This window comes from Canis aureus, chromosome 25 (genome assembly GCF_053574225.1).
Source record: "Canis aureus isolate CA01 chromosome 25, VMU_Caureus_v.1.0, whole genome shotgun sequence".
Lineage (NCBI taxonomy): Eukaryota > Metazoa > Chordata > Mammalia > Carnivora > Canidae > Canis > Canis aureus.
The window spans coordinates 44,969,924-44,997,849 of record NC_135635.1 but is presented as its reverse complement, the minus strand read 5'-3'; the positions used below and the strand labels follow the sequence as shown (position 1 = coordinate 44,997,849).

The window sequence follows — 27,926 nt, the reverse complement described above, 5'->3', positions numbered from 1 at the left end:
GGCTAGAAACATGGCACTGGCTCAGCAATATTCCTATTTGAAAAACTTGCTGCTGTCAGCTGCCATCTTGCAGTCCAACCCTTTTCTAGCTCCAATTTTCCAACGCAAAGAAAACTCTGATGCCTCTCAATCCCTGTTGTTTTTGGCAGCTAGGAGTACACGGATATGCCTTCTTGAACACTAACAATGGCTACATTCTCTCACATCCTGACCTCCGACCCCTGGTAAGTACAGATGTTATTTGCATTGGGATCTTAACTGTATGCGATTTGGAGATAGTTCACAGAAACAGTTAAAACAATGAAAACACATTGGGCTCTATTTAAGAACCCAATGGGTAATATAAGAAAAAAAATTTAAGTCATGGTCCCTGTCTTCAAATTGTTTGTAATCTAGCAGGAAAGACAAAGCAAAAATACATGAACTGATTGATGAATAGACCAGAGAACATGTAATGAAATATGTAGTTTTTCCTGAAGGACAAGCCACTTATTAAGGTTCCTGTCACTGCCTCAGTCACTCTACACTCCTCTTGGAGCCTATAGGGGTGTCATCAGACTTCCAGGGCCCACCCAAGGGGTTGTGAACACTAAGTTAACAACAAAAATGGCAGGGAAAGAGTCTCATGAGATGTGGGGGGAGCAGAACTGTGGCACCCCTGAGTTTGTCTTGTGATGTGTTCCTGAGTGTTCCTGCCTCCTTCCTAGCTCCCTCCATCCTGATACAGGGGCTGGGGGCACTTTTGCATGCATTCAACTGAATAACTAATAGCCAAGAGAGAAAGTTGCATCATTTTATCTGAAAATTCTACCTCCAGGGCTAGGGGCTCCCAGCTTCCTCTGGTCGTGGCACCTGGCCACTATTGATGAAAACAATGGCCACACCTCTCAGTGTGAGTGTTAGGGCCAGCAGGGGGAGGGGAGCTAAGTCCTACAGGAACCTTAGCGCTTTCTCCTTCTGGTCTCATACCGAACTGAGATGGTAGCAGAAGACAATAACTAGCAGAGCACCTTTGTGAGAACTCACCAAGACGCTCATCTGCCCTAGGTGCCATTTGAAGGAATGATCCAAGGCACATTCTATTCCAGTTTGGTTCAGATCCTGAGTATTCATAAAGCAAATGATTGAGCTATTTAAGGCAAACTGTAGAACTTCATAATACAGACATCAGGGCACACTGGAAGCCATGTTGTCTTCCCAGTTCAGACTCTGCTGGGCAAGCACCTGAACCCATAATAGGTCACTGACCTGTAACAGTGAGTTCTGTGGGGGGCAGCCCTAGTGGCAACAAAACGACTCACTAGGAAAAAAAATATATGTCAGTCATGGAGCTGACTTATAAAATTAAAGGACACTGATCAGAAACTCATCTGTCACCATTTATATAATCTAGATAGATGAATATAAGACTTCAAGCAATCAATTAATAATGTGGACCTGCTGGGTGCCTGACCTTATAACACTCTGAGAATGCTACAAACAGGAGATTAGAGTCTAAATAAGAAAATGAATTATATACAAATAGACTTACACAAATGAAACGATGAGAGAAAAATACCATGTAGATCATTATTACATAACAAACATTACTGTGTAAAGCCAACATAATGTGATTCCTAAAGAAAGCACTATCAATTTGTGATAGGGGTTAAGGAGAACAATAGAGAAGTTTAGAAAAGTAATAGAGGATATGCCTAGTAACAAACTGATAGAGGGTCAGGAGCCATACTGTTGGCCTGAAATCTGTCTGTCAGTGCTCAAAGTATGAGTAATTATACAAAGTGGAATTATGGGGGATCCCTGGGTGGCTCAGTGGTTTGGCGCCTGCCTTTGGCCCAGGGCGCGATCCTGGAGTCTCGGGATCGAGTCCCCCGTCGGGCTTCCGGCATGGAGCCCGCTTCTCCCTCCTCCTGTGTCTCTGCCTCTCTCTCTCTCTCTGTCTCTCTCTCTGTCTATCATAAATAAATAAATAAATCTTTTTTAAAAAGGTGGAATTATGGTTTTAATAATAGGAGCTAAAGATGATCTTTCAGATATCACCAGGAATTAGACAATAGCAATGATGAGGAATATTGTACTTTACTCAAAAGAAAAAGATTCAGTGTAAAAGATGGCAGAGTAGTGCTGTTTGTTATGAGCACAGGCATCAGCAAGGCCAGGAATGAAAACATCATCCAAGCATGGGTGAGGAGAAAGAGAAGAATGCAGGGAGATACTGCTGTGGCAGTTATAGTGCAGACCTCCCAGATAGGCAAGAAATAAGGGTGACAATTTCTTGAAAAAATAAAAAACTGACAGCAGCACAATAGACAGTGATAGGGGACTTCAACCTTTCAAGCATCTTCAGGGGCCTCATTTTGCTAAAAGTAGACCCTCTGATTAATTTGTAATTTACTCCAATAATAAACCATCCCTTGCCTTTTTTGATCTATTATTAAACTAAAGCTGGGAAGCGCTGCCAACCTAGTAGCAGATAACTTGACAATAATCTGTCTTTGTATCAGAGGGAGAGGGAGGGAGGAGGGAGGGAGGGAGGGAAGACAGGGCCAGAAAATAATAACATTCAAAGACTTGATTAATGGCTCTATGTCGAGCTGCAGGGAGGTCTTTATTAGGCACTGCAGAATCTGTCTGTCCTTGGCTTTGTCCCATTCAAGAATTCTATCAGCAAGATGAAAACAGAAACCAGATGACACAAAGTCTGGAAGGTATGGGTAACATATTAAGGGAGAAAATTCATATTCAAGAAGTATTCTTCTAAACAAACTGAAACTAACAAGATCAATATATTAGGGTGCATGGAAAGTTCTGCAAAATATTCAATGCTCAAGCATAATATTGGAAACATGTAATTTAACAGCGTGCCACGTGAGGAAGGCCAAAGGCACTTAACTGACTAAAAACTTGATTTAAGCTATTAGGGCAGTGTAGCTGCCCCGGAAATCCAGCAGAATAATAGGCAGCAGGCAAAACCATATAATACGGGTCACACACACACACCACACTGGTCAGAATCCCATCTGAAATATTGACGCTCGTCCTGGGCACTCCATTCTGAGAGTGACATTGACGAAGTGAGCATATTCAGAGGGAGTTGAGGCATCTGCAATCCGGGAACATTTAGCTTGGAGAGGTGTAGTCAGAAGTAACAAGCACCTTGGAAAATCTCAGGAGTTGTCAGGTGGAAAACATTCTGTGTAGCTCCAGGGAAAGAATAAGACCAATGGGTGAAAGTAACAGGGAGCCAGATTTCAGCTCTGTATGAGGAAGAGCTTTCTAACAATTAGAGCTGTCCAAACTATGACAAGCTGCTCATGAAATAGGGAGCTCCTCATCATGGGAAATATTCACTGAGAGGCCATAAGAGTATCTGTCACAAATATTGGGAAGGGAAATGTTCATCAGGTGGAAAGTTGATTCCCTTAAGGAATCATTGAGATTCTTTGATTTTATGAATATATCTTTAAGGCTTCCAAAAAGAGATGAAACTTGAGCAAGCCTCATGTTTAACCTCATTTCTTTCTTCCTGACCTGCCCACTCCAGTACAGAGAGGGGAAGAAACTGAAACCCAAACCTAACTACAACAGCGTGGATCTTTCTGAAGTGGAGTGGGAAGACCAAGCTGAAACTGTGAGTAGGGAAATCAGGAGAAAGAGGAATTAGTGAAGCTCTACAACCAGCACACAGACCAGCTGTGGGGTTGTAAGCTCTGAGGCCACTCTGTTCCTCTCAATGGAAGCTCTCCAAGCCCAAACCAGAAGCAATTTCTGTAATGGGCAATGCTTCCAACAACTATAACAACATAATAGTATCTTCTTGAATCTCAGGGAATATTGAGGCTGAATGAGCCATGTCTATAATTCACAGGGATTGATTTCCAGTCTGATTTGGGGGGTTAGTAGCTCATTCTAAAGGAAATTGTCTCAGTAATATAGCACTATGTTCGATCAAGTACATCAGTGTACTTGGGAGAATTATTTTTGTGAAGGTCTAGAATTATAAACTAAATGGAACCTAAAATCAAATCTATATTCCCTCCTTATATTCTGCTTAAAGGAAAAAGGGAAGAGCTGAAAGTATTCCTAGGGATCACCTGCAGTCTGGTCAGTAAAGCCTACTGCCTTCCACCCTCCAGTGTAAGCCAGGGGACTAATACCATTATCTTTCCTCTTGAAGCTCAGAACAGCCATGATCAATGGGGAAACAGGTTCTCTCTCTATGGATGTGAAGGTTCCACTGGACAAAGGGGTAAGGAACTCAAAGGAAAGAACGAGGGTCTGGTCCCAGGAAGGCAGTATCCCAGTTGATTGAGGTTTGGGGTGGTGATAAGGGACTTGGACTTAGCTGAATTAGAGCTTAAGACTTGAGTACTTGTTGTGGAGAGTATATCAAAGTGTACATCAACCCAAAGAAACATCTGGCCAAGAAATGATCAGTTCTTTGGAGACTCCCAAGCAAAGCAGTAGGTCAACTCAAGGCATTTACAACTCTTCTTTCTTCCCAATGCTGCCTGCTATTTGCCCCCCCTCCTTTTTTTTTTTTTTTTTTGTTTATAATGGAAAGACGGAAAGTGATAGTTAATTTTGCAAATTGTTAGCAACTCTCATTAATCATTATATGGGAAGAAGTTAAAAATAATTGCTACTCCATATAACTGATTTTCATCCAGTGTATGTGCAAATGGTCGAGAATCAATACCCTCACTGATACAATTGCTGTCTTCCCAGAGCCATGCATCATTTACAAAAGATCATTTCATCTTCTCATTTAAAAGATTCTACTGCATTTGTGCTGAATTTGCATTGTCCCTTGACATATTTACAAATGTCACCTCCTCCCTCACAACCACCTCCACCTCCTCCTCTTGTTGCCCATCTGCCTCAGCTAAAAGAACACAGGCATCTGTCTGCAACAATTAGACCCAAGTTCTTCCACAAACACAAACCTCCATGGAAGCCAAACAAGAAAGCATTGGAGAGGAAAAGCAATTTGTTGCATTCCTGTTAGATACATGGGCTGTATTTCACTGGGACCAATATCTGATTTGTGTGACATCTGCCTGCTTTTTAGAAGCTCCAGGCTGAGAAGGGCCTCCTTTAGGCAGATTGGGAAATATCAGTGATGTCAAACCACCAGTTAGAGCAGCTCCTTCTCTTGATCCAAAAAAGTAGAGGTTTCTTCCATGCACTTCCACTTTTTTCCAACAGATTCCTGCTTACACACACAAGGGAGCTCTTCCCTAGCCCAGCCCTGGCAAAGCATTTAAGGTAGCTATAATGAAAATTTTAACTTGCATATGGCAGACAGCAACTTTCAAACAGATGAGAGTATGGCTATACTATATCTAATTGAGACCAACTTATGAAATAAGTATAGCGTGTCTTCCACCCTTTCCTCCATTGCCCAGTGTTCTTATGCTGCCTCCATGCTTCTCAGAGCCACCAAGGGAGAGTCTTTACGAGATTCAGGTAGTCTGAACTTCTCTTCAAATTTCTGCCCATTCCTTTGAAATGTGGTCATTGCTGCCAATAAACCACCCAGGTTAAACTGCAAATTAACAAAAGCTTCCTGCATGTTCTTAAACATAAAGAACTGGGATGATGCTGATCATGATCATGACAGAAATGTACAGTTCATAGCACACAGGTGTTCACAGTACTACTATACTGTTACTAACTACTACTACTATTAATAGTAGCTAATGGGATCCCTGGGTGGCGCAGTGGTTTAGCGCCTGCCTTTGGCCCAGGGCGTGATCCTAGAGACCCGGGATCAAGTCCCATGTCAGGCTCCCTGCATGGAGCCTGCTTCTCCCTCTGCCTGTGTCTCTGCCTCTCTCTCTGTGTGTGTGTGTGTGTGTGTGTGACTATCATAAAAAAAAAAAAAAAAAACATAGTAGCTAACATTTGTTAGAAATTAGATTCAGGGCCTTATAAGTATTCACTTAACATTCACAACCCTATTAAGTATGTACTATCTTATCCCCATTTTATAGATGAGGAAATTCAGAGAGGCTAAAGACTTGTACAGTCACCTAGATGATTAATTGCAAAGCCCACGTGTGTCTGATTCTAAGCCACATACTCTTACTAATGTACAAGGCTTTTCTGTAGGAATGGCTCTGAATTCTCTACTCTCCAACTTAAAGATTTCCCAAGAATCTATTTAAAATTCTGTTTCCATCTTTAAAATTCATTGTTTTCTCCTGTCCCTCTACTTCATTATATAACTCACCTCTCTAATCTTCCATCTCTTTACTTCTGTGCTCAGAAGCTGCTGCACCTGCATTGTGTGTGTAGGACATTGTGCTCTAAGGCCACTGCAGTGGTATCCAGCCTCTCATTGCTCTGATCTATTATGATGCCATTTTCCTTGGGGTTGCTACATTTTTTTTCATTACCAATTGCTCTGTCTGCCCTACACGTCTTCTCTTTTTAAGAGTTGCACACAGTCCTGTTGTTTTCTTGCCTGCCAGTCTATCCCAGCCCTCTCAGCTCAGTGGTATATCTCACCTCACAAGCTTGTGCCTCAGTAGAAACACTCTTCAGATCTAAGCCAAGGGAAGCTTTCTATTTTTTTTTAAGATTTTATTATTTATTCATGAGAAACACAGAGAGAGAGGCAGAGACACAGGCAGAGTGAGAAGCAGGCTCCCGTTGGAAAGCCCAATCTGAGACCTGATCCCAGGACCCCAGGACCATTACCCCAGCCAAAGGCAGATGCTCAATCACTGAGCCACCCAGGGTGCCCCAAGGGAAGCTTTCTTAAAGCATTGCAGGAATATCTGTTATTGTTCAAGCCATCCTTCTGGAAGATGGTGACTTGTTTTCTTAGGAGATTTAACATGTATTCTTACTTCTCATGGATCAGTCCAGACCTTTTCCATCTCCCCTAAACACCAGACAGACAACTATGTTGGCATCCTCCAGACAGTAGTGGCAACCCATCAAGATTTAGAGCAGGACTCACAAAGCCAGATAGGCCATGTTCAGAAATGTGAGTAAGAGAAACTGACAAGCCTTGGTATTGGGGGTACTGGGAACTGAACTGTTACATGTACCATCTACAGGAGACAGCTAAGAATCCATATTTTTAATGTTATGCATTTAATTCCAAAAATATTAAAAACACAATCTGGGCCAATACCCAGGATCTCAAACTTGTAAGGAATCCAGCTTTCTCCAGCAGGCCTCCTATTTGCCATTTTGATAGCAGGCAGTTTTCCCAATATGTGGACCAGTAACAAGTGTCATAATTTCTAACCCATCAGTGGCATCCTGGTCAGATGTCCTGGGAAGTGCTTAAAAGAAAAAACAATCAAAGCATCCTAGAGTATCTTAACGAGGGCTCTTTTTATCATTTGATAATTTGATAATTTAGGACAAATAATTAGCAGTGAGAGGGAGAGAGAGAGACAGACAGTGTTCTTTACTAGCCTTCAGGTTCTTCCAAGTTAGCCTTGCTGTTGGGCATATGGTGTGTACACAAACATACACACACACACACACACACACACACACACACCAGCAACTGGCATAGGCAGTTAGGGCAGCTTTGCCCCATGTTCCCCAGTTCCTTCTAATCCCTATGCACAGGATTCAGGGGGGCAGGATTACAGTGCCCTGTGGCACTTGCTCATTCTCTCTCTATCACACTTTCACTCACTTACACACTTTTTTTCAGCAAAAGGAGGCAATTTATTAAAGGAAGAGACTGTTCTGACACCTCTTTAATCTTCCAAATCTCTCCATTCCTCTTTCTGGTAACAAGATTCAGGGAAACCCCCACTCCTTCTCTCTTCCTTTTGCCTCACTCTTAACAGTTTTTCTCAGAGTTTTGATTCCAGTTATGAGAAAGTGGCTTGCAATAGACTAATCCTCCAGCACATAACAATTATAAATTTGGACAAAATATAAAAAACAAACATTTAAAAGCATGGGAAAGTGACCAAAAGCAGGCAGAAATAAGGGTTGAAGGGGCTTCAACCCTTGAATCAAGAGAACTATGCTAGGTGAAATACACATTATGTCATGTTTTGTTTTTTGTTTTTTGTTTTTTTTCCTGAAGGACATACCCTAGTCTGTTTAAATGAAACAGCTATAATTTAAACAGCTTTCAGCTATAGTTACCATCTTGAAGTATCAGAGAACAGAATTTGGGCTTTCAGAGTGTCTGAATATGAAGAAAGATATCCTAGATATGAGGGATCCATAGGCGGGCTGGCTCTAACATATATATACAAACTCCTCTCACATTCTTGACTGACCTTAAACTACGTATAGTTTCAAGGGGAGAGTCTAAGTACCCAGTGGAAAGCAACAGTGGAAGAGCTGAAAATCAGAACAAGATTTCAACTGTTCCTATGGTAGTGAGGGTAGTTTGGAGTCTCAGTCACACCCAGGTGAAGAGGCTTGGTAAACACCTCAGGATTGTCTTTGAAAGCACAGAAGAGCTGTACTTTAGGAGTAAAGACTATGTCCTGAGTTCAGGAGATTCACTCTAGACCTAAATACAAAGTTGAAACAGACCAACCCTAACAAAAATGTAAATCCAAGCCTCCACATGCTGAAGGTGATCAGCCAATTATCTATCTGCTGATTAAAATAAAAGTCAGCACTCTTCAGAGGAAGAGTATCTACAAAGTATCTATAGCCTATTCTTTACAATAGCCAGTGTACAATAAAAAATATCAGACACATGAAGAACTGGAAAATGTGACACATAGTTAAGAGAAAAAGAAGTCTTAGGAATTCAGCCAGAGATGACCAGCTGGTGGAATTAGAAGGACTTGAAAGCAGGTATTATAAATATGCACAAGAAATTTTTAAAAAAAACATGGTCAGAATGAGTGACTAGATGGAAAAATCTCAGCAGAGAAATGGTTGGGGTTTGATCATGAAAGAAGGTCCACTAGAAGTGATATGAGTACAGGGTCTTATTCCAGGAGTTAAATGTTATGAGATTGTAATTTCTGGTAAAGAAGTCTATAAGGCTGGTGTCTCTGCATCTAGTGGTGAGCTTGAAGTCATCATAGGTCACTAGGGCCAGCAGTTTCAAAGGAAAGCTGAATGAAATGCAAGGGAAAACAAGAACAAAGTGAACCCCGTGAGGAAAAATAAGAACCATGAGAACAACTGAAACCTACATCTCTCTTACTACCTCTAACCACAATGGTATAGGTGATCTGCAAGAAAGAGCTAGTGCCCTTCACGTGGAGCTATACAATCACCAGGCTCAGATCTCAGGGAAACTGAATGAGGAGATCCAGTGGCAGCTGGGGAAGTTTTGATTCTGGCTGCTGCCTCATGCCAAGAAGGTAAGCCAACAGATCAGAGCAAGCTGCCAGTGCTTGATATGCTATATTTACCTTTAGCATGTAAAATGGCTGCTGCTTCACTTCTGCCTTACAAATCTCATGCAAACTTCTCTTTTGGCCAGCCCTAACTTGGAAGCACACAGGGAAGTGAGTCTGGAAGTGTAGTTCCAGCTTAGTTAACTTGATACAGTATAAAACCACCACAAGAACCAAGTGGAAATTCTAAAACCGACCAGTACGATATCTGAAATTAAATTTTTACTGGATGGGCTTGTCAGCAGATTGGAGGGAAAAAAGGACAGTGAATTTGAAGACAGAAAAATAGAAATTACCATTGTGAAGAACAACAAAAAAATTTTTTTAAGATTTACTTATTTATTCATGAGAGACACAGAGAGAGAGAAGCAGAGACACAGGCAGAGGGAGAAGCAGGCTCCATGCAGGGAGCCTGATCCAGGACTCGATCCCAGATCCTGGGATAACACCCTGAGCTGAAGGCAGACACTCAACCACTAAGCCACCCAGGTGTCCCGAACAAAAAAAAAAAATTTTGAAAAAAAATTATCCCTCCATTACTTACGGTCTGAAATGTGTCCTTGAAGTCCCAGAAGGAGGGAGAAGGAATGGAACAGAAAATATTTGAAAAAAAGAATGCCTCAAATATCCTGAATATGGTGGAAAACATCACCCAAAAGATATAAAAATTTCAGCAAACCCCAAGCAAGATAAAAAGAAAAAGAAACCACACCTAAACCCACAATAATACACCTGCTGAAAATAAAAAATATGGGAAAATCTTAAAAGAAGCTAGAAGAAAGCAATAATAGAATGATGGCTGACTTGTCATCAACAACAATAAAATAAAACGTTTTAATGTCAAAAGGAAAAATAACTGTCAACCCAAAAGTCTTAGTATGGAGAAAATATCCTTCCAAAAAGATGTGTATTTAGACATTTTCTTATAAAAAATAGAACAGAGTTTATCACTGTCAGACCTGAACTATAGGAAATGCTTTCAGAAATGCTTAAGGAAGTTTTTTACGATGAAGAAAAATGACACAGATGGAAATTCAGATCTACATGGGGAAACATGAGGAAACAAACAGCTCTGGAAATGGTAAATGTGTGTATTAATATGACTTTTTTTTACTCGTTTTAGTTCAAAAAAACATCTATTAGACAAAAATTTTGACATTGTATTGTAGGGCTGATCATTTACACAAGTGTAAGATAAATGGCAACAATAGCACATGGTGGAATTATCCCAAGAATGTAAGGGTAATTTGACATTCAAAAAAAATCAATCAGTGTAATTCATTACATTAACAGAATAAGGGAGAAATACCATATGGTCATCTCAATAGATGGTGAAAAAGCACTTGACAAAATTTAGATGGAAATGAAAAGAAGTTTCTTTAATCTGATAAAAGGCATTTATGAAAGGCTAACTTTAAGTGATGGAATATTAAACAATTTCCTATTAAGCAATTTCCCTAAAAGTGTGAACAAGGGAAGGATGTCTGCTTTCACCAGCTCTGTTCAACATTGCACTGGACTCTGCCAGGATCTATCCCTGCAATAAGGCAAGGAAACAAAATAAAACGCACAAAAATTAGAAAGGAAGAGGTATAACTATCTGGATTCACAGATGAGATGATTGTTTACATAGAAAATTCCAAGAATGTGCAAAACGACTAGTAGAACTAACAGGTAAATTTAGCAAGTTGACAGAACACAAAGTCAATACTATAAAAATCAATTGTATTTTATATATACATATGTGTGTGTGTATATCAGCAAACAATTAGAACTAAATTATTTTTAAGTTCCAATTTCAATAGCATCAAACAATATAAAATACTTAGGAATAAATTTAACAGTCATAAATGACCTCACTGAAAACTAGATAACGTTGTGGAAAGAATATTAAAAAATTAAATAAATACAAAGATATAGCCATGTTTACAAGTTGTCAGTCAATGTTGCCAAGCCATCCATTTTCCCCAAACTGATCTGTAAATACAACTCACTCCCAATCAAAATTTGAACAGACTTCTTCTAGATCTAGAATAAGAAGTAAACTGGAGAAAGTGATTCCAAAATTTATATGAAAATGCAAAGGACTAAAATGCCCAAAATGACCTTGAAAAATAAGAACAAATTTGAATGATTCATACTACATGATTTCAAAACTGACTATAAAGCTACAGTAGCCAAGCAGAGTGGTATTGACACAAGAATAGACAAAAAGAGAATCTGGAAATAAATTCACATATTGTCAACTGATTTTCAACAAAGACAGCTTGTCAAATCAATGGAGAAAGAAAATCTTTTTAACAAATGGTGCTGGAACTACTGAATAAATGTATGAAGAAAATAAACAGTGAGCCGTATCTTACACCACAGAGAAAAACTAATTTGAGATGGATCATAGCCTTCAAGGGAAAAGCTAGAACTGTAAGTCTTCGACAAGGAAGCATAGGAGAAAATCTTTACAACCTGAAGTTATACAAAGATTTCTTAGACAAAACACCTAGAGAACTAAGCGTAAAGTAAAACTTGATAAGCCAGACTTCATCAAAAACAGTAAGTTCTGCTCATCAAAGGCACCACTAAGAAAATGAAAAAGTAAGGCCCAGACTGTGTGCAGAATACATAAGGAACTCCTACAGATTGTTAACAAAAAGACTAACAACCCAATAAAAGAAATGGGCAAAATACTTGAGCAGACCCTTCACAAATGAAGGCATGCACATGACTGGTAAGCATATGAAACCAAGTATCATTAGTCATCGAGGAAATGCAAACTCAACTGCAATCAGATTCCAGTCCATACCCTCTGCTAAAACGTAAAGGACTGATAACATCACATTCTGACAAAGATGTAGAGGAATTGGAACTCGTACACTGCTAGTGGAAGTATAATAAAGACAACTTTGGAAGATTGGCAGCTTTTTATGAAGGCTAACATACTTTGAGCATGTGACCCAGAAATTCCATTCCTGTTATTTATCAAGCAAAATTAAAACATGTCCACAGGAAGACTTGGTCGAGAATGTTTGTAGCAGGTTTATTCATGATAGCCCCACCTGGAAACCCACCCCAGATGCCCATCAACAGGTGAGTGTAAAGGCAAGCTAATATCGCACACATCGGAGTACTACTCGGCAGCAAAAGGAAACGCACTGCCAACACACGTAATAACACAGGTGGACCTTAAGGACATGATGTTGTGCAAAAGAAGCCAGATCCAAAGGAGCTAGACCTAATCAAAGGTGATCAAATTCAGAACAATTCACCCTTGGAAGGGTGAGGCGGGGATGGACTGGAGGGAGGCAAAGAGATTTTAGAGGATGCAAACACTCTTTATCTTGACTGGGGACGTGACTCCATGGCTGTGTACATTTATCAAAAATACTAGAGGAAAAACAATACTAGAGGAATACACTTAAGATCTGTGCGTTTTGCCTTTTTCTTTAATAAATAAAAAAAGAAAAAATTAAAAAGATGATCTTCAGTTCCAACAGTCAAGCCAGCCCCACCTTGGAATATGAGGCTCCCAAGACCATCACAGCCGCAGGACCGCTGTGCTGGAGGGATACTGCAGAGAGGATCCGACTGAGGCAGAGACAGCAGAGGGCAGCCGAGGGATGAGGCCAGCCCTGGAGAGCGCTTCACTAGGCTTTGGTCTAAAACTAGTTTCCTATAGAAACAAACCCTTTTGTTGCCATCCCACTCCCACGACATCCCCTTCTGACACTTGAATCTCCGAAATGAAAGAAAAGCAGAGAGAAGTGAAGGGAGTAAGAACAGCTCTGGGGTCTGTTCCAACCTGTGGCTTTTTCGAGGGTCCTAAACTTGGGTCTGCAGACAGAAAGGTGCACAGAGCTTCAGAGCCCAGAGCAAATCCTGCTCCCCGCCCCCCACCGCCCCACCCCCACCACTAGCAACACACAACCTCAGTGACCTTAGGCAGGCTGCTGTCCTTAGTTCTGACTTACAAACGAGCACTCTAATGCTTAGAGCAGTGATGCTGCTGACCCTACAGCACACAGCTTGTGAACAGCTAGCTGGCCTTAAGTCCGGGTCTGCCTGATGCCCGGCCCAGTGTATGCTCCATGATGCCCTCGCTTACACAAATTCAACCCAAAAGGTGGCAGCTTTGCAAGGAAAAAGGAGTTGTAAAAGGGTGATGTGGCCCCAGGAGGGGTTTAGTGGAGGGGGGACCGGTGCCTCCTCCCCCTCAGCTGTATTCCAGAAAGGGGGAGTTTGTAGGTGAGTCATTACACAAAGGAGCTCCAGAAGCTTTTAGCACCAGCTGGTGGCCTCTCTCCGGTCCCCTATGAGCCCTGACATCGCCAGCCACCCTGTCCTATGCTGGCCACGTTGGCTATCTAAATTCCAATTTGCAGTAACTCAACTAAAACTTAAAACTTCCGTTCCTCAGTCGCACGTTTCAAGGAAGAGCCCTACGTGGCTAGCAGCCACTTTTAGGGGATTGGTGCAGGTGGAGACTTTGGTCCCTTTGATCAGACAGCCCCATGGCTGCAGCTTGCCAGGCCCGATGGTGGGCCTGCTGATGGCGTCAACGAGGTGAGGCAGGTGCATGCGGTCCCAGCCAGGGGTCAGAGGTGAGGGAAGTGGTACAGAGGTAATGAAACCCCAAGGCATCATGTGAGGAGGTAGGGGGCCTGGTCAGGTGCTCCTCTCTTCATCAAGCACTTTTTCTTTCCTCTTTTAGAAGAGAGTTCTTTTCCTGACCAATGATTACTTCTTCACAGACATCAGTGACACACCCTTCAGGTAAGGGGCCCGTGTGTTATACAGAAGGGGAAGGGCTGGTTGGGACACAAATACCAACAACTCAGGGCAGAACCTTCAGGTCTGGGGATGAACCCATGCACATTTAGTTGGCAATTTTGCAGTAATAGAAAAAAACCCAGGTTGGCCCTCAGGAAACTTGAGGTCTAGACCTGCTTTGCCTATGATCCTAATGTGCAGGGTCAGGAGCCAGACTGCCTGAGTTGGGTCTCAACCCCACCTCTAATAGGCAGTGTGACCTTAGTCAAGTTACTTAACTGCCCTTTGCCCTTGATTCTTGATTTGAAAACAAGGCCAAGAATGGAGGTATTTCTTTGTGCTTTGTGAGGGTAAAACACATAATCTACTTAAAGATCTTAAAGCCATGCAATGTAAGCGATTGTAAGATGAAAGATCAAATTTGAAAACGTCTTGGGTTCCTTCCCACTGTATTCAATTGAGGCATTTTACAGATTAGGAAACATATAGCCTTTATCTCTGAATTACCTCATTTCTCAATAAAGTATAGTGCTCAGCCTGGGCTACTCATTAGAATACTTGAGGAATTTGGCAAAACTGCTGATGCCCCAGCCCCACCCAAACCAATGGACTCAGATTTTCAGGGATGGGGTTCAGCACTAGTACCATTTAAAGCTCTCTAAGGAATTCAGATCTTCAGCAAACATGGAAAGCAATATTCTACCAGGAGAGAGAGGAAGGATGGTGGGGCTCAACAGGCAGGAAAGGGCTCCCTATTTGCAGGACTTTGTGAACATAGAAACCTCTCCACGATTCAGAAGGTCCCTGAGATGTTTGGGATGAATCTTGACTAAAATGGGAGCTGAGGGTGCTCTTGGACTATAGAATTTACAGGGTCTCTCTCAGGAAGAAAGGCCGATGATGAAAAGAGAACGGTTCTAGAGGGGACAACCGGCAAGGGGTTTGACATGCGTGCCCCTTGTTGGTGTGGAAAGCTCATAAACTTCAAGTCACTGAGGCCAAGGAGGTGGGCTGGACGTTGCTTGGCTCTTGCTGTTGCTGAGTATGTATATTCTCTGTTTTCCCCACAGTCTGGGAGTGGTGCTGTCCCGGGGCCATGGAGAATACATCCTCCTGGGGAACACATCTGCGGAAGACGGTGGGTCTGTGCCAAGTACTGATGGGCAGTGTAGAGGGACACGGATTCTCGTGGGACCCTGAGCAAGGCCACCCTGTGGCAGAGCCAGAGCCTCCCGGGTCCCGGACTTGAGGGCAGACTCTCAGAGCAGGGCTGCCTGGCAAGGTGGGGGTCTGTGTGGATCTGCAGGACCTGCCAGTCAGTTGTCAAAGCCGGCAAAGCCTAGGACTTGCCATTGTGGATAGTTGGCTGGACCAGAGGAGGTGGGCCTCGAAGGGATGTGTTTCTCTGAACAAAGCTGAACTTCAGACAGAGGAGGCCGAGAAGAACAAAGGAAAAAATCTGTAGCTGTTAGCTAGGACTGCCACAGCAAAGTACCACACACTGGCTGGTTTAAACAACAGAAATGCATTCTCTTGTAGTTCTGGAGGCAGTGTCCCCTTCAACACCTCCAGGGTGGGATCCTCATTGGCTCCTGGTAGACCCAGGCATTCCTTGACTTCAGCCTCTGTCCTCATCACAGGGTTCCTCCCTCTGTGGGTCTCTAACCACAGGCATACTGGATTTGGGGCACAACCTGATGGCTTCACCTTCACTTGACTACATCTGCCAAGACCCTATTTCCAAATAAGGTCACAGTCACAAGGACTGGGGTTCATACTTCAACATATCTTTTTGGAGGACACAACTCAACCCATAGCAGGGATCTTATGAGACATGAACTGAGAGAGGCAGTGAGAAATGGTGGGGAAGGATGGGAGAGAAGGGCCCCACCCCCTCAAACCAGCCTTTTCTTGACTCCTAGCTGCCTGAGCACCTTGAGAGCATAAAACCAATATCCAGGGCTCAAGATGTCTCAGGAAGTGTTTTATCTAATGATCACATTCTGTCCATTCTTCTTTATCATCTCTTGAGTGCATCTCATCTCTCCGTCTCTCTGCCACCACCCTAGTCATTGTCACCTCTCTCCTGAACAACCACAGCAGCTTCCAACTGGTCTCCCTGCCTCTTCCTTTTTGTAAATCTCTGCTAGAGGGTCCTATCTAGAAATGCCAGATCAAATTGTGTCATTGCTAAAGGACCTTCAGTGGCCTTCTGGATTTTTTTGTGTGGGTATGTGTCGTTTCTTCCTGCACTATGCTTCAAGGTCTTCCCATGTGCTGTGCTCACCCATGAAATGCTCTCCTTTCCAGTGCCCACCCTCTTATCTCAGCTAATTTGGACCCACTCTTCACGTCCCAGCATAGATGTGACTTTTCTTGGAGCTGTCCCTGGCAGACCCTCTTTGCCCCCTGCATTCACCCTTTCACAACACATGTTCATGTTCTTGGATCTCTCTCCTTCTCTGTCTTCCACTGTCCCCAAAATGATCAAACTCCCTGAGCCTCTATGGTGCCTTCTCCCTTCCTATACTTTTCTTCCTGTACCCAGATATTCTCAGATTACATTACTTCAGGGAGCAGAGGGTGCTATCCCTCACCCACCTCTGTGGGTGAGACCAAGCAGTGACCCAGAAGCTTAGAACTATAGACTTGGCCAGGCTTACTGTGGGGGAAGGAGCATCACCCTTTAGCTATTTGCCTTAGTCTATGTCAATCCAGTACCCCTTTTAATGACTCCACAAATACCCACTTGGCATTTCCATCATCCTTTCCTGCAATTTAACAAACCCCAATTGAGCACCTATTTATTTTTTAGGACTGAGTAGGTGCTCAGAAGGGCATATTTTCCTTACTAATTCAATCCACAAACATGTACTGGGTACACGGTTAGTGTCAGTATAGCATGAAGCTACAGAGATTATACCAAACATACATGGGCCATCTCTGGGCTCTTCTTTTGGCTGGCCATTTAGCTTAGTTGGGTACAATGAAGCCCATGAAGCCAAAATCACTGATTTCAAAGTCTTAGCTCCTTTGAGAGAGACCCTAATAGGTAGGATTTGGACATGAGGCAATGGGAAGAAAAGGCATTTCAGAAAAAGCAGGAGCAACATGGACAAAGGCATGATCTGTACAAATCCAACACCATCCTATTGGTTGAGTTCCTACTCTGAGCTGAGAACAAGGAAGAATAAAACCCAGTCCTTCTCTGGAGAAGCTGCCTGGCAGTTGTTTGTAAACAGTCAGGTGTATAACCTCACAACAGTGGCTGAGCTTCTTACTGAGTGTGAGCTTTGCTTCCAGGCTTGCATGACTTGCTTCACCCAGATCTGACCTTGGCCAGTGATTGGTAAGTGAGAAGGTCACTGTATGTGAGGACAAGAGAATGAAAGGGAGAAAGATGAAATTTTCTTGAGCTAACATGACTCTCCTGGGCCCCAGGATCTATTGCATCACAGATATCGACCCTGACCACCGGAAGCTCGGCCAGCTGGAGGCCATGGTCCGCTTTCTGACAGGACAGGACCCAGATCTGGAGTGTGAGTGCTGACCCCACCCACAGAGGACTTTCTCTCTTCTCTTCTCTTCCTCTTCTCTTCTCTTCTCTTCTCTTCTCTTCTCTTCTCTTCTCTTCTCTTCTCTTCTCTTCTTTTCTTCTTCTCTTCTCTTCTCTCCTCTCTCTTCTCTTCTTTTCTACCCTTTTCTTTTCTTGTCTCTCCTTTCCTTTCCTTTTTTTCAAAATTTGACTACATGTGAGTTTTAATGTGTCACTTATCAATATAAACAAATTTAAAGTAAAATCATAAAAAAACACTAACCTTGATAAGTAAGCTCTTGATGTGTTTTTTAAGTGTTGAATTACTGACATTTTATTACATTCATTACTATTATTGACCTTTTTATTCAAGCATAATTAATATAGTGTTCTATTAGTTTCAGGTGTACAGTATAGTGATTCAACAATTCTATTCATTACCCAGTGCTCATCATAAGTGCCCTCCTTAATCCCCATCACCTGTTTCACCCGTCCCCCCACCCACCTCTCCCATAGTAACTATCTGTTTGTTCTCTGTAGTTAAGAGTCTATGTTTTGTTCTTTTCTTTTTTCTGTTTGTTTTGCTTCTTCAATTCCACATATGAGTGAAATCATATGGTGTTTGTCTTTCCTTGACTAACTTATTTCATTTAGCATAATATTCTCTAGATCCATCCATGTTGTTCCAAATGGCAAGATTTCACTCTTTTTCATGGCTGAGCCACTGAGGAATTTACTTACTGCCAATTAGCCTTATCCTTTGAACTCACCCATGGCTTAGGGAAAACAGAGAGATTTTCAAAGAAAAAATCAGAACCAGCTTTGTCTAAGTGTTCCTGGCACTGTGCAGCATGAGTATACCCACATGTCAGGGACTGGGATCACTGTAAGCCTCTTTCACCTGGGCACTGTTAGGGCTCCAAAGAGACACATAGTATAAGGGCATCAGCCTGTCCATAGATCTGCCCCTATCACCACCTAGCAGTAGGCCGCCAAACCAGTAGCTAATGCTCTTTACCCTGAAGTCCTCATCTCAGCAAAGGAACATTTGGACAGATGGTGTCTTGTAGTCTGTGAGTGTTTTCCAGTGCTTGGTTCTCAGGCTAATCTTAAATTTCCCAACACAGATGCAACTGGTGAAATCACAGGGCCACATCCTCAGTGGGGTCCCACTTCTTCATCTTTGGAAGAGAAACTGGTCATCCTGACACATAAGTATCACCCCAAAGGAATACTTTGCCTCCCATGCTGGCCCAACAAGGCACTCATTAGCTCATTCATTCATTCCATCAGTAAATCTGTACTAAGTATGTACTCTGTGCCAGGCCTGGGGTGGGCACTAAAGCTGCAGAGAGGACCCAAATAGACGAGGCCCTTACTCTCAGTGAGCTTGTAATCCAGTGGAGAAGCCACACAATAAAGAAGCAAGCATGTGTATGTAGATGTAGGTTATTCCAAACTGTGGCAAGTGCCATGAATAGGATGCTGTATGGGATCCTTTATCACCCCTAACTCTGTCAGACAGTGTTACTTATGCTGAGGATGAAAAAGAACCACCCAAGTGCCTTCAAGGATACAGGATCTGTCTTGGGGATGATGAAAATATGGATCTGGACAGAAGTGATGGTGCAAATCACTGTGAATGTATGAAATTCCACAGATTTGTATACTTTAAATTAGTTGATTTAGTTAATGTAGACTTTACCTCAATAAAAGTAAATAATTTTTTTTAAAAAGAGAGGAGGAAAAGAGCCACCCATGCAAAGAGTAGGAGGAAAGCATCCAGACCAAGGAACAGCATGCACAGAGACTCTGAGGCAAATTCAAATTCATAGAACTGGCAAAAGGCCAGTGTGTTGGGAGGGTGATGATCAAGTTGCAGACTGATGGCAGCAGAAAGAGAGGTGGCCTGGATTCAGGTCAAGGTCTGATGTCATTGAGGGGTTCTAATCTCAGAATACCAGAACTGAGAAGGGCCTTAGAAATCAGTTCTACTCACATATTGCTTGTGATTGAAGATGTGAAGGCTAAGAGAGGCAACACGATTTCCTCAAGCTTACATAGATAGTTTTACAAGCCCCAGATACCTGTTTATGAGGCACATCCCAATTCCTAAAGTTCGGGGTTCCTCACAAGGGCAGATGAGCTGTTTTCATCATCATGGAGGACATAAGTGGTTTGATCTTTTATTCTGCCCCCAGGTGATGAGGAGCTGGTACGGGAGGTACTGCTTGATGCGGTGGTTACAGCCCCCATGGAAGCCTACTGGACAGCGCTGGCTCTCAACGCCTCTGAGTATGTTCGGGGTAGGGCTGAGGGTTCTGAAAAGAGAAGCAGCTCCAACCCCCAGGATTCCCTTGGCTGTCAGGGTCCCTCTCACTACCTGGCTGACAGCTCAGGAGACAACTGGGTCCAAGATGAATGTGATGACAGTGGGAAGACATTGGGGGAGTGAGAGCTACCTTCACATGGACCCAGTAAAGCAGGGACTTGGCACATCTTCCACACCCCACACATGCTGCTGCTCCCCCACCCCCCCGTGGAAAAGCACCAAGTGCAGGTCCCCCTGGGTGTAGGTCCAGATCCCCTACCCACACTGGAGTAGTTCCATTCCAAGAAAACCTCTCTCTAGGTTGGGCTGTAGCTGTCTGAGTCCATTTGCCAAGTACCCTGGAAAGAGTGGTTCAAGCAGATCAAGACCTGGTTTCCAGGAAGTAAATCAAGACACTATGAAATACAAACTTGGCCTTGGTCTTTCCTTGGTATTTCCCAGAGCCTTAGATTTCCTCACTCCCTTTACCTAGTGGCATCATATTTAGTGGACAAGGTAGAAAGCAGAAATGAATGGCTTGTGTGAGTGTGTGTGTATACAAGTGTGTGCACATGCATGTTGGAAGGGTGCAAGAAATTGATGAGGTCAAGAATACAGCGGACTATACCTTGTTCCTGAATAGGAAGATTCAACATTAGCATCATTAAGATGTCTAACCTCTCCTGGACACTCAATTAATGCTATCTTAATGAAAACAACAGAATTTTATATGAAACAATCACCTATTTTAGAAAGCATGATGCAGAACACTGTGTACAGTATACCATTTCTATAAAATGGAAGCAAAACACAGATATCTGTACATGTATGTATATAAAACATCTATGAAAGGCCAAATAGGAAAGAGTTCTCATTGGTTGCTTCTCATTAGGAAAATGGGTAACTAAAACAGGGATGTAAGGGACATTTCTCACTGTATAATTTTTTGGTACAATTTTGAACCATGTAAATGTATTACCTATACAAAATAAAACTAGAGAACACAAAGAGAATATAGCAGGCCAAGTACTAAGTACTTGGTGTATGTTAACTAATGAGCCTCATAACCACCTTACAATATAGGTACTATCATTATTCCCATTTTACAAATGAGGAAACCAAGGTAGAGTGAGATAAGCAACTTGCCCAAGGTCATATGCCTCACAAGTGGTGAAGCCAGAGTCAAAACCAGGCAGCCTGGTTCTGAGGCATAGGAGATTGGATCATTGGTTTGGAGAGGAAGGACATGATCTTCATCTTTCTAAGTTCAGAAATTAGCCAGAGACATTTTTAATGTTGAGAGACACTGAAGAACAAATATTCTTAACCAAGATGTATATTAGAAAAAGAAGACCTGGAGAATTAATATAAAATGGCATATTAATAAAGCTAAGGGGAAAAATCGTATAATTACCCTTATAGATGCAGAAAAGATATTTGAACAAATATTAATATCCATGCATTTTTTTAGAGATTTTTTAAAATTTTTTTTATTTATTATTTATGATAGTCACACACACAGAGAGAGAGAGAGAGAGAGAGAGGCAGAGACACAGGCAGAGGGAGAAGCAGGCTCCATGCACCGGGAGCCCGACGTGGAATTCGATCCCGGGTCTCTAGGATCGCGCCCTGGGCCAAAGGCAGGCGCCAAACCGCTGCGCCACCCAGGGATCCCCTAGAGATTTTATTCATGAAAAAAAAAAAAAAGATTTTATTCATGGGAGATACAGAGAGAGAGGCACAGACACAGGCAGAGGGAGAAGCAGGCTCCAAGCGAGGAGCCTGATGTGGGACTCGATCTCAGGTCTCCAGAACCACACCCTGGGCTGAAGGCGGCGCTAAGCCGCAGAGCCACCCGGGCTGCCCTCCATGCATGTTTTTTAAAACTAATCAATAAAATTAAAATTGACCAGGGGTGCCTGGCTGGCTTAGGTTACAGAGCATGCAATTCTTGATCTCAGGGTTATAAATTCAAGCACTATATTGGGTGTAGAGATTATTTTATTAAAAATAAAAATCTTGGGCAGCCCGGGTGGCTCAGCGGTTTAGCGCTGCTTGTAGCCCAGGGCGTGATCCTGGAGACTCGGGATCGAGTCCCACGTCAGGCTCCCTGCATGGAGCCTGGTTCTCCCTCTGCCTGTGTCTCTGCCTCTGTCTCTCTCTCTCTCCTCTCTCGATTAAATAAATAAAACCTTTAAAAAAATAAAAATAAAAATATTTTTAAAGATAAATAATAAATAAATAAAATAAAAATCTTCAAAAAAAAATAATAATAACCTAAGCCTGAAAGTCAACATCTGAGTGGAGCTAGAGGCTCTCTCAACTAAAGACAGGACTAAGACAGGCATTCCCATATCCTTACTACTATTTAACAAGGTCAGAAAGTATCAGTCAATGTAGCCAGACAAGAGAATGCACATAGAAGCAATGAGATTTGGAAAGGGTGAAGTAAATTATCTCTGCTTAAGAGGGTGATAAGATTATGTATCTGGAAGCCCCAAAAGAATTTATAGGAAAACTACTATAAACAATAAGAGAATTTAGTAAAGTAGCAGGTTACAATATGAACATTCAAAAATTAATATCCTTAATCTATGCAAACAAAAACTAGATAAAAACATATTCAAGAGGGCAAAAAACAGAATGTAATGAAACACCTGGGTATAACATATAAAATATGCCCTAAAGCTTACATAAGAAGAATTACAAAATATTCCTGGAAGACACAAAAGTTGACTTGAACACATGGGGAGATATATTCAGTGTTTTTTGGGTAGAAAGCATCAACATCATGAAGACATTAATACTCTCTAAGTTAATTTATAAATATAACAATCCCAATAAAAATGTCATCACTATTTTTCTGGATCCAGGTAAATGGATTATAAAGTTTATCTGGAATAAGAGTCAAGAAATTCCAGAAACAGCAAAGCAACAAAGGAAGTTTGGTCCTACCAACGTATTAAAACAGTATGACAAAATCTCTATAAAGTGTAATATTGACACATGACTAGAAAGGCAGACCAATGGGATGGAATAGAAAATCCAGAAATTAGGGCACCTGGGTGGCTCAGCAATTGAGCATCTGCCTTTGGCTCAGGTTATGATCCTGGGGTCCTGGTATCGAGTCCTGCATCAGGCTCCCCACAGGGAGCCTAGTTCTCCCTCTGCCTATGTCTCTGCCTCTCTCTGTCTCCCATGAATAAATAAATAAAATCTTTTTAAAAATACAGAAATTCATCTAAATGCATGTGGAAAGACATCATGTCAGACCATCATGAGAGAAAAATGGACTCTTTAATAATTGGTTTGAGAGCCATATGGAGAATGATAAAATTGTATTATTTCCTCACATTGTACACCTGGATAAAATCCAAATGACTCAGATTTAAATGTAAAAAAAAAAAAATGAAACCATTTAAGTACTATTAAAAAATGAGTCAATTGCTCTAAAATCTAGGAATTAGGAAACCTTTCCCAATGATGACTCAAAATTCAGAAGCAATAAAAGAATGACTGACAAATTAAACAGCATAAAAATGTTTATTTGGCAAAAATAAAAACGTGAGCAAGGTGAAAACAGAAATGACAAACCAAAAAAATGTTTGCGACTTATATAACAAACAAAAGCTTACTATCCCTACATCATATATTCACAATAAATGAAGAGCTTCAAAAATAGTGAAGTAAAAAACCAACCACTTTATAGGAAAAAGGACCAAGAGATATGGGGAGTTCAGAGAACACATACAAATAGTCCTTAAGGGGATCCCTGGGTGGCGCAGAGGTTTAGCGCCTGCCTTTGGCCCAGAGCGCGATCCTGGAGACTCGGGATCGAATCCCACGTCGGGCTCCCGGTGCATGGAGCCTGCTTCTCCCTCTGCCTGTGTCTCTGCCTCTCTCTCTCTCTCTCTGTGACTATCATAAATAAATTTAAAAAAAAATAGTCCTTAAATATATGAAGGAAAAAAAAAAAAAGATCGATCTAGCTCATAATAAAAAGAATGCAAATTTAAAGTATACCAAGATTATATTTGTCATTCATCAGATTGATAACCATCTAAGTTTGTTGTGGTTCATGGTTGGCAAGGCTGTGGGGGGATCAGGCTCCTATATATTGCCAGTGAATATACAAAATGTCTCAAAGGCTGTAGAGGACAATTTGATAATATCTAACAAACTACATATGCATTTACACTCTGACTCAGCAATATCACTTCTAGGAATGCATCCCAAAGATATACTAGTAAAAATAAGAAAAGATATATACATAAGCTTTTTGTTACAGCTCCATTTATAACAGTGAAAGACAGAAAATAACCTAAATCCAGGGACTCCTGGGTGGCTCAGTGGTTGAGCATCTGCCTTCAGCTAAGGGTGTGATCCCGGATTCCTGAGATCGAATTCTGCGTCGGGCTCCCCATGGGGACCCTGCTTCTCCCTCTGCCTATGTCTCTGCCTCTCTCTGTGTCTCTCATGAATAAATAAACAAGATCTTTTAAAAATAAATAAGTAACCTAAATCAGTCAGTAGGAGCCTCATTAAATAAACCATAGTAGATCCCCAAAATGGAATACTATGTAACTGTAAAAAATGGGAAATCTATATGCTGCAACGGAATGGTCTCACCAATGGAGAAAAGTATATATAATACCATCACTATTTATTTAAAAGGAGGAGATGCAAATATATTTTCATAGTTACTCACATATATATAAACATAGATGCAAGTATGTATATACATATGTGCACATATATTTTTGTAATGGAACAATAAACAAGCAAATAAAAAAGATTACTTTAGGCAGAGTGAAATAATGGGGATGAAGACAGGCTTATGAATATGCTCTATTTTGCATATTTGACTTTGGAACCATGTAAATGCTTTATATCATCATAAAACAAAATCAGATTTCAAAAAATAAGCTCTAAAAATTCTAAAGCAAATGAAATAAACCTAGTTATATATCAAGTCATGACATAACAATAGGTGAATTCTTTCAAGGGACTTGAAAACTGAACCATAAACAATAAATAAATAAAATCTTAAACTGTGTTCAATAACCACATTGCTAGAAACAATATTGACACTGTTTTCTCAAACTATATAGTTGGATAGAGCAAATAGTATTATGTTAATGTCATTAGGAAGCAAGGTTTTCAGCAAATGAAGAAAGAGGTGCAAAGTTTTTAAATCAAAGAAGATGTACTGCTGAATATGAATTGGAACTATCAATGAACTTGTGATGTGTTTTCTCTGAAAGAAACAAAAGGGATATCCTGGCCCTGACCACCAAAAAGACCAACCTCAATGAATACCCCAGAGCTGGATTGTGGACTTTCAATGTGCAAATTAAGAAGTCCTCATTAAAATGAGTCAGCAATCCTTGGAGAAATGTCTGATTCAGGACAGGGGCAGGAAGTGTACAAAATAATCCAGGAGCATCTTGTCATAATCAGAAGGAAGAAGTTACTGAAGACTTAATGACATTGTGCCAGGGGGACCCCAGAACCAAAATGAAGTGGCTCTTACTGGTTAAAGATAGGACAACGGGAGCAGTAAAAGTAATGACAACTACAACAGATTAAAACATATTAAATGTGTTTATATCCTGTGTTCATAACGATACCGAGGAGGAAAAAAACCTTTTGGTCATCTTCAGAAGATGTTAGGAAGTCAACTCATTCTAAAAACTGGTGAATAAGCAGGCACTCAATTATTTATCCTGCCTCTCCTGTACAAATTGCATCTCAGGATAACCAAATATTGATGAGGAGAAGTTTATCTTTATACAAGTATTTCAGGTACAAATAAAATAAGAAAGGAATCAAGCAATGTCCCTATTTTGCAACCTCTAGTCAATCAGATAGTGGGTGCCTCTTGACAAAGAACACACCACTTATAGTAATTCAAAACTATATCTGATCCAGCCAGTAGGTCTAACTGCTGGTTTATAAGAAATACAGGGAACAAGAGAGCATAACACCACAGCATCATGATCAGCTAAACCCAGAAAGCAGAAGCTCTACAGAACAAATGACCTACTCCAGCAAATAAGTTGCAAGGAAAAGAGAAGAGAGGGAGAGAGGAGAGAGAAAGGTTCAAAGTGACTAAAGGTGACTGCTAATAGGTATGGGGTTCCTTCTGGGGATGATGAAATGTCCTAAAATAGGCTGGTTGGTGATGGCTGCACAACTCCGTGGATATACAAAAATCATAACTGCACACTTCAAATGGATGAAGCATATGGCAAGTGGATTATAGTTCAATAAATATAAATGTCTGGCTCTAGATCTAGATAGAGAAGAGAAAGAGAGGAAAGAAATGAGACATGAATTTGAGGACCCTAGTCAGAATCTCATTCAAATAAGCTAAAAAAAAAAAAAAAAAAAAAAGGATTGTGGATTATTGTATTATCTGATGCTATTAAGGAATTATGGAGTTTTTTAGGTGTGATAATGGCATTAAAGATGTTTTCATGCCTTATATTTTAATGATAGAAATTAAAATATTTACCAATGAAATGATATCTGAGATTTGCTTCAGAATAATCTAGTTGAGGGGCCAGGGGAGGCTATAGATGAAATAAGATTGGCATGGGCTGGTAATTGTTGAGGCTGATTTATGGGTGCAGGAGTCTCATTCGATTATTCTCTACTACATTTGAATAAAGAATTGCATCAGGAGTGCCTGAGTGGTAGTAGAGTGGTGGGAATGTGAAACAGTATAGCCACTGTGAACAATAGTTTGGAGGTACCTCAAAAAACTAAAAATAGAACTACCATATGGTCCAGCAATCTCACTTCTGATTATTTATCCAAAGGAAATAAATTAAACCATTGTCTTGATGACTCTCATGCTGGTGCTATCATCGTGGAAGTAGAGTTACACTCCAGCTAGCTAATGGATTTTCTTTCTCAAATCTTTTTTTTTTATTTTTATTTATTTATGATAGTCACACAAAGAGAGAGAGGCACAGACGCAGGCAGAGGGAGAAGCAGGCTCTATGCACTGGGAGCCCGACATGGGACTCGATCCTGGGTCTCCAAGATCGCGCCCTGGGCCAAAGGCAGGCGCCAAACCGCTGCACTACCCAGGGATCCCTTCTTTCTCAAATCTTGTTGGCAAGGTTATTAAGTCCACTGGGTTCATGTAGGTGAGTGCAGATAGCGTCTGCTCTTCTTCCTTTCACATTTCAATAAGAAGGTAAACATGTGAAAAAGTTTTTAAAACCGTGAAGTGTCCTATAAGTGTTGGTCATGAGAAGTTCCCATTCCGGAGGTCCCAAGACAACATCTCTTTTCCTGAATTCCTTCTGTCTTCCAGAGCCAACTCTCCCCAAAACCTGGATGGACATGTTAGGAGCAAAAAGGAAAAAAAAAAAAAGGGCATAAAGGCAGAGCCCCAGGGGACCCCACTAACAAAGGAAGGTGCTGCCCAGGGGCGCCAGGTTGACCAGATGCAACAAACATGCTCACCATGGATGGACAGTGCATGTGTGTGCAACCCCCTGAACAACCAGTCTGCCTACCTGCACCCTGCCCCTCACCACCAGGTAGATCAGGCCAGGCACTAGTAGAGGCCTGCAGGCCTTCCCCCGGCTCCTGGTGCCCCCTTCCTACACCTGTCGCTGCACTGTGTGGTAATGATACCTGCTCTGTCTACCTTACAGTGAGTCCAAGCAAGCAGTGGACATGGCCTTCCTGGGCACCCGGGCCGGCCTCCTCAGAAGCAGCTTGTTTGTGGGCTCTGAGAAGGTCTCTGACAAGTGAGTCCTGCTGAGTACCCCGGGAGGATGATCCTTGCAGGGTGATCCTACAGCCTGTGGGCAGGCAGATTCAGCATCAGGGGTGGGGTGGGGGGGTGGGAGGGTGCGTGCACAGAGAGTGGAAGGGTTGTGGTTTGCAGATTGGGAGCATCAGAAAAGTACGACTTCTACCACGCTTAGATGCATCCTGGAGG

The 27,926-nt window shown here is 41.8% G+C and overlaps 1 protein-coding gene across 1 annotated transcript in view; it reads left to right on the top strand.

The window, feature by feature from the left end:
* The window catches only part of CACNA2D4 (calcium voltage-gated channel auxiliary subunit alpha2delta 4), a 120,655-nt gene that overhangs the window by 35,665 nt on the left and 57,064 nt on the right, over positions 1–27,926 (top strand). The window contains exons 16-24 of the mRNA XM_077871799.1: positions 150–224; positions 3,545–3,631; positions 4,178–4,249; positions 14,059–14,120; positions 15,188–15,255; positions 17,421–17,466; positions 17,559–17,656; positions 19,854–19,947; positions 27,637–27,732. Coding sequence (XP_077727925.1) covers positions 150–224; positions 3,545–3,631; positions 4,178–4,249; positions 14,059–14,120; positions 15,188–15,255; positions 17,421–17,466; positions 17,559–17,656; positions 19,854–19,947; positions 27,637–27,732 — 698 coding nt within the window. The remainder of the gene's footprint in view (positions 1–149; positions 225–3,544; positions 3,632–4,177; positions 4,250–14,058; positions 14,121–15,187; positions 15,256–17,420; positions 17,467–17,558; positions 17,657–19,853; positions 19,948–27,636; positions 27,733–27,926) is intronic.